This window comes from Tupaia chinensis, unplaced genomic scaffold (assembly GCF_000334495.1).
Source record: "Tupaia chinensis unplaced genomic scaffold, TupChi_1.0 Scaffold143646_1, whole genome shotgun sequence".
NCBI classification, from domain to species: domain Eukaryota; kingdom Metazoa; phylum Chordata; class Mammalia; order Scandentia; family Tupaiidae; genus Tupaia; species Tupaia belangeri.
This window is the reverse complement of record NW_006203494.1, coordinates 627977-635381: the sequence shown is the minus strand read 5'-3', so window position 1 is coordinate 635381 and position 7405 is coordinate 627977. Positions and strand designations below refer to the sequence as shown.

Here is a 7405-nt window from a genome sequence, read left to right as displayed (position 1 = left end):
GCTGCAGAGAGCGGACGATTTCATCGAGAGCGTGGTGACGGCAGCCTGCCAGCTCGCCCGGCACCGCAAGTCCAGCACCCTGGAGGTGAAGGACGTGCAGCTGCACCTCGGTACGTGGCCTCGCTTCTCCCTGACGCAGCCGACTCCGGGCGTGTGGGCAGGCGCCCTCTGGTGTCACGGGTGCACCTGGCAGCGCGCTTGGTAGAGAAGGAAGCCCTTCCATGGGGGTGCATGCCCTGGCTCTGGGCCTGACTCCACCCCCAGTGGTGTCACCCTTCCTGCTTCAGTCTCTTAGACCCCGTGTCCTGCCTGTGAAGGAGAGCTCATCATACTGCACTGGGTGTGACAGGCTGTGCGTGAAGTGACAGCACAGAATTGAGCACGGGCGATGGCGTGGCCCCACCGTTCAGGCAGTGTCCTCATGTCCTTGGCCGTGGCCAGCCTGGCCGTGCACTTCCCCCAAGCAAATTATGATGTACATCCAACCGTGCTTCCTGCTTTGCCACTTAGTGGACACCAGCTCTGAGCGTGAGCCTTTCCGGGATACTCTACCATCGATAGCCACGTTCACTCAAAGAAATCCTCACCCACCCCCGCTTTGGTTACAGTGCAGTCACGAGAGAACATGTAGGAGCTGGCGGCAGGGTGGTTAGGGTGGCTGGATCCCACATGGTCGACAGCGGCTCGAGTCCTGGACCTGATGGCTGGACAAACGCTGGGTACATGTGCATGCATGCCCCAAATCCCAAGAGGACAGTGGAGGAGAGGAAACTGGTGCGACTGTCCACCCTGGAGAGCAGTTTCTCACTTCTCGCTCGCTCGCTCGCTCCTGCTCCCTCTTCAGCAAATGCATGCAGTCTATAGCAAATCTTAAAAATCAGAGGACATCGTAACTGCAGAGGCAGCCGTGCCAGGGAAATGGGCAGAAGGTACTAGAACTCGGCAGGTCAGCCACGACTGGTGACTGGAGGCTTCTTTCCCAGTGTTGAGTGCTGTTTGCTGTAGCCAGCAGGTGGTGTGGAGGTCAGGCAGCTGGATCCTACACGGCAGGCTGTGTGGTTCAAGTCCTCGACCCAGCAGCTTGAAAATCATGCCAGGTGCTTGTACATAGGTATCCACAATGCCAAGAGTAGAAGCGGTTGCTGTGTGGCCATTCCCCCTGGGGGTGTGTTCTTTCTCTCTGTCTCTGTGAGTGCATGCACCCTATAGCAGACTTCTTTTTTAAAAGAATTATTCATTTTACTTTATTATTATTTAATTTGGCCAGAGAGAGAGAGAGGGAGAGGGAAAGTGAGAAAGCAGGCTACCAGGTTCAGGACTTGAACTATGGTCAGCCATGTGGGACTCCATGACCTCAATCACCTGCCACCTGCCAGCACCCCCTACAGCAGACATTTAAAAACAAAGCTGTTGTGTAAGGCGGGGCTGGGAGTTGGTAGTAGGTGGGGTCGAGAATTCCCTCCTGGTCAGTTCTGTCATTGTAGCAGACGCAGGTGACCTGGTTATATGCTGGTTATCACCGACTGCCCCAAAGCAGTGACTTAGAACAGTAGCAGTTGCTGACTTCATTCATGAATCGGGTTGACGGGCTCAGCTAGGCAGTTTTGCTTCAGGTCTCTCTGGCATGAATGTCAGGCGGCAGCGGAAGGTAGGTATGTTCATTTTCTAGGGCTGCTGTAACAAAGAATCACAAAGTTGGTGACTTAAAACAACAAAAATGTGGACCAGCAGGTGGCATAGTGGTTAAGGTGCTAGACTTCTACATGGCGAGCTACTGTTCGAATCCTGGATTGAGTGGCTTGAAACATGCTGAGCATGTGTGCTTGCGTGCCCAAATCCCAAGAGAAGAATTGACGAGAAGGGACTGCAGAGTCGCCATCCCCCAGGGGGTAACTTCTCACTTTCCCTCTCATTGTCTCTCTGTCTCTTTTCGGCAAGTGCATGCACCCTATAGCAACAAAAAAAAAAAAAAAAAAAAAAAAAAAATGGTGAAGTGGTTACGTCACTGGACTCCCATGTAATCGACCAGGGTTCGGTCCCGGACTCAAGGACTCGAAACTCACGCTGAGCATGTGTGCGTGCATGCCCAAAATCCTGAGAGGAGAATGGAGGAGAAAGGATTGCCTCGTGGCCGTCCTGGGGGTGGGGGAGATTTCTCGCTTTCTGTCTTTGTATCTCTCTGGTGAGTGCACGTGACTTGTAGCAAAAATCTCTGTCAGAAAAAAGTTGTATTTATTTCTTCCGTGACAGAGACAGGAGGCCCCGAGAGCGTCCTCACACTGTAATTGCCGCCCAGCCTCAGCCAGCCTGGACGGTCGCAGGTGTGTGTGTGGCCTAGCGTGCTGAGGGTGTCCTGGGGTGTGAACCCAAGACCTCTCCCACGTGGGCTCAGTTCTGTGGCTGCTGCACCTGCCTGACCGCCATCATGGAAAGTGCTTTATTGTCAGAGCATGCGTGGGCTGGCCAGAGGAAGGTGAGGCCGGAAGCCCCTCCCAGTGGGCGTGGCCGGAAGCCCCTCCCAATGGGCGTGGCCGTGTGGCAGGCTGTTCCCTTGCTTTAGGCTGTTGAGTCGGAGCATGCGCACATGCCAGAATGTCCCTGGAGCCGCTGCTGGGCACAAGTGCCCGAGGAGTGGTTTTCTGGCCTCTGGGCCAGGATTCGAACTGCAGTCGGCCATGTGGGGGCCAGCTCTCTTCACAGTGCCCTGCTGTGGTGTGCTGTGGGGCAGGTCCTTTGATGTGTCCTTTAAAACCCGTGGGAGGCAGCTCTGTCACTGGACTGCCACGGAGCCAACTGCAGTCTGAATCCCAGGCCCAGTGACCCGAAACTCAGGCCTGGCGCGTGTGCGTGCGTGCCCAAGAGCCCGAGAGGAGAATGGAGGAGAAGGGACTGCATGGCTATTCCCCCTGGGGGTGATTTCTCGCTCTCCCTCTCACTGTCTCTGTCTCTCCTTCTCTTTGGTGAGCATACATACCCTAAGGCAAAACCTCTAAAACAAAAAATAAAAAACTGCTTAGAGCAGGACCCACGAGTAGCGTAGAGGTAGAGAGAGGTTAAGGCCCTGGGTCTCACATGGCCGGCTGTGTGGTTCAAGTGTTGGACCTGCCTACTTAAAGCACGTTGGGCATGGCACCAGCAGTTGACGTAATGGCTACATCGCTGGACTCCCATGTAGTTGACCACGGTTCGAGTCCTGGATCCGGTGGCTTAAACTCATGCCAGGCGCGTGTGTGTGCGTGTCCAAGGTCACGAGAGGAGAATGGAGGAGAAGGGATTGTGGTGTGGCCATCCCCCCGAGGGGTGATTTCTCGCTTTCTGTCTCTCTGCCTCTCTCTGTCTTTCTGGCAAGCACACACCCTATAGCAAAAACCTTCCGCCAAAACACGTTAGGTACGTGTATACATGCCCAAAACCCTAAGAGGAGAAGCATTTGTGGCGTGGCCATCTTCCTGGGGGTGATTTCTCACTTTCTGTCTGTCCAAAAGTATACATGCCCTATAGCAAAAATCTCTCAAAAATAAACCCTTGGAGGAGGGCCCGCAGTGGTGTGGAGGTTAAGGTGCTGGATCCTCTTGGCTGTCGCATGCTGAGTCCCTGACCCAGCGCCTTGTACAAACATGGCCGCCTTTGTGTGTGTCCAGAATCCAGGAGACTGGACGCAGGGTCGTGCCATGCTGCGGCTCTCACTTTCTCTGTCTCTCAGTGAGTACAGACACCCTGTGGCAAAATTTGAAGAAAGGAAAGGCAGCTGGGAGGAGCCGTGTGTGCTCCAGGTGTGGGGCCTGGGCCCGTGTGGGTGCAGGTCGGAGCAGGCGGTGCCATCTGGTCTGGCCTCCCCCGTCTGGGGCACACTGTGCTGACCCCGTCCACACTTGCTGTGCCCTCCCTGCAGAGCGCCAGTGGAACATGTGGATCCCAGGCTTCGGCTCAGAAGAAATCCGGCCCTACAAAAAAGCCTGCACCACAGAAGCGCACAAGCAGGTGAGGCCCGCCGGGGGCCCTGGGCGCACACGCTCCTCACTCTGTGCTTCCCGGGCAGGCTTCACCCCAGGCCCAGGCCCAGGCCTGGAGCGGGCAGGGCAGCAGTGTCAGTGTTGGGGGAGCCTGGGTTCACTGCCCTTCCAAGGGAGTCTGCAGCCGGGACCGCCCCCAGCGCCACTTCCCAGCCCGTTTAGTAGCTGTAGCCACCGTCGTGTATGTGTGTTTGCACGTATGTGTCTGTCTCTGCATGTGTCTGTGTATGTCTCTGTGTGTGTTTGCACATATGTGTCTGTCTGCATGTGTCTGTGTATGTCTGTGTGTGTGTGCGTGTATGTCTGTCTCTGCATGTGTTTGTGTATGTATGTGTGTGCATGTATGTGTCTGTCTCTGCATGTGTCTGTGTATGTCTCTGTGTGTGTGTATGTGTCTGTCTCTGCATGTGTGTGTGTGTCTGCACGTATGTGTCTGTCTCTGCATGTGTCTGTGTATGTCTGTGTATGTGTGTGTGTCTGCGTGTATGTGTCTGTCTCTGCATGTGTCTGTGTATGTCTGTGTGTGTGTGTTTGCGTGTATGCACACACACACACACACATGCAGTGTCTCATCACAGCAGTGAGCACGGTGGATTGGCCAGTGCTGAGTACACGCCGGAGTGTCTGTGGGGCGGTGCGGCAGCTGTCCGCCCTGCGGCCTCTTCATCACAGGTCACCAGCTGGGAGGTGCCCATCTCCTTGCTGTGTGCCAGTCTGAAACCGGGCCCTCCCTGATTTCCCCCCGTCAAAAGGACAGGGCAGGGCTGGACCCGAAGGCCCGGAGAGCCCGGCCGGCACCTCCCTTGTGCAGCTTTGTTTGCAGCTGCCCGAGGGCAGTTTGCGTCTTGGGCCCATGATGTTGGTCCCTCTGGCCCGCCTGAGCGTGTCCGGGGCCCTGACTTCTGCTCTGGCTGGAAGACCTGCCGCATGGCCCTTGGCTACCGAACCTCATGGCTTCAGTCTGCAGTGTAGACCATGCTGCCTGCTAGCCGGCCCTGCAGGTTCAGGGAGCTGCTGGGCTACGTGTGTAACTGCTTGCTTCTTTGTCCTTTCAGAGGATGGCACTGATCCGGAAAACAACCAAGAAATAGCACACGGACCGGTCTGGGCACGGACACCAGTATGCTGGGGCTCGAGCTGAGGCTCGGCCCGTGCACCTCGGGATGTTTTTAATGCTTACAGAGAAGCATATATTTTGTATTAACAGTGCAGCAATATCCGTAATGACTGAGAACCTGCCAAAAGAATAAAGCCTCCCACCCCGCGTGCGGGTCCTTGCCTGCCATCGTCCAGGGGAGCGGTGCGTCCTGCAGAGGAGACCTTACGGCCGCCTGTCCTAGACGTGAATGCGGCAGGACGGAGCGCTGTGCTCGGCCGCGCAGACAGTGTTAGCAGGATTTGTAGAGGGTGGTGTTCCCCTTCCCCTCCTCCCTGTCCTTGGTTGACGTCAGTGTTTATACGAACATGACTGTCGTTTGCTTTTCCAGAATAAAGAAGTTGTGACTTGGAAGACACAGGGTGCGTGGCTCCCAGCCCTGGCAGTCTAAAGGGAGCCAGGGCGAGTGAGGCTAGCGGGGCTCAGGCAGTGGGGGGCACTGGAGCGCCCGTCTGTGTCAGAACCCAGGGACTTCCCTCCCAGGGAAGCTGCTGCCTCTGGTCGGCGTTCAGTCCGCTTTCTCTGCCCTCAGAGCGACTGGGCGGCCTGCTCCGTGAGCTCAGGGCCGAGGCGCCGTCCTGGCCTGTGCAGTGGCCTGGCCTCCCCCTGCCACCCTCTCACCGCTACTGCAACCCCAGGGCCTCCGGCTATGTCTGCCGTGGGGAAGGGTTCTGCGATGCTCGCCGCCAGACCCTGCAGGCCTCCTAGCAGCACTGCCTGTGTGCAGGGGCTCTCTGCACTGTGGGGTCCTGCCTTTTGAGGGAGGGTGGCCCTCAGGATCACCAGCTCAGGGACATCCACTTGGCCCTCTTGTGGCCTCTGCTGCTGGAGGTGCAGCCTGGAAGAGGACCAACCTCCCCCCGCTCCCAGGACACCTGCCCTCGGCCCGTGGAGCTCAGGCAAGCAGCTCAGAGGCGTGCTGTCGCTCCTTGCTGTGGCCCAACAGCACCAGTGCCCCTCTGGCATGATCTGCCACTCAGCCACCAGGTCACTCTGAGACGTCCCCCTGGGCCCAGGACTCCCCAACGCCACTGGGCAGTGCTCTCAAAGGGTGCCCCGTGGCCTCTGCAGCTCACGAGGACGCTGACTTCGGACTGGAAGGAGTCCAGATGGGCTCGAATCCTCCAGCGAGGACAGACAGAACGAGGGAGTCGGGAGTCTAGCAGAGCATGCGAGGGCAGGGCCAGGCGACCTCTGCTCTTGGCCCGGTCGCCTGCCTGCTTGTCCCTGTGCCCTACTGGACCCGGAGACAGCGGGTGGGACAGGCACGAGAGGAACTGTCACCGAGGCCCAGAGGGCGCTGTGGTAGAGCGGGGTGGGGGGGTGTCGGCTGGGGAGGAGCCGTCCTGGCCGAGGTCTGCCGGGTCCAGGGCTCCAGCAGAGCTGCGGGGACGTGAGCAGGCCAGGGCTTGCGGCACCTCCGGGCCTGGCAGAGTGGCCTGCACACACACGTGCCAGAGCCTCTGAGGGGCCTGGGGGAGTGTGGCATGCGGAAAGCCCCTGGGTGGAAGGTGGGAAGTCAGTTCATCCAGGCATGTACAGCGTGAGGTGCACGACTTGGGGAGCAGCCAGGTCGGGGAGTGAGCGGGCGGACCTCACAGCCTGCCAGAGAGCACCCGGGCAGGACTGGCCCACCACCATCCCTTCTGCCCCATCTCCGTCTTGCAGGGTTTCCGGCACACACATGGACCTGGCGTTCTGTGTGTGTGAGATTTCTGCTGCAGAGAGACAGAAGTGAGAAGTCGCCCCGGGGACCGCTGCACTCCCGGCTGCTCTCCTGTCGGGGTCTGAGGCACGCATGCACATGTGCCCCGTTTGTTCAAGCTGCTGGTTCTGAGACGCATACCGTGCACCGGCCACGGGGGACCCGGCCGCCCTAACCTCCACGCCACACGCCGGCCCTGTATGCCTGTTTCGAGTATCAGAATCTGCTTGTCCAGTGAAATTGCTTGGAGCACTGAAATGTACGAATTTTGAAAATTTATTACTATTTTTAAATCTGATCAGAGAGAGACGGGGTGGGGGGACGGAGGTGAGAAAGCAAGCGTCAAGCCCAGGCCTGGAACTGTGGAGTCCAGCGCTTCAGCCATCACCCCCTGCTGGTCCCGAGAAGTCTGTCTTAGTCTCAGACTGAGGGTGCAAGGTGGGCTTGGGCAGGTGGCCGGTGGGCACAGGGGTGTGGGCTTCGCCTATCTGCTTCTGGGTCCACCACGCCTCAGGGAGGCACGGGGGCGGG

At 58.1% G+C, this 7405-nt stretch overlaps 1 protein-coding gene across 5 annotated transcripts in view; it reads left to right on the top strand.

Annotated features, from left to right (window-relative positions):
• TAF12 (TATA-box binding protein associated factor 12) overlaps positions 1-5525 on the top strand; it is a 26473-nt gene extending 20948 nt beyond the window's left edge. For all 5 annotated transcript variants that reach the window (XM_006164569.3, XM_006164570.3, XM_006164567.2 and 2 more), the window contains exons 5-6: positions 3893-3981; positions 5069-5525. In XM_006164569.3, the coding sequence (XP_006164631.1) occupies positions 3893-3981; positions 5069-5104 (125 nt within the window). In that variant the 3' untranslated portion in view covers positions 5105-5525. The remainder of the gene's footprint in view (positions 1-3892; positions 3982-5068) is intronic.
• The last annotated feature ends 1880 nt before the right edge of the window (positions 5526-7405 follow it).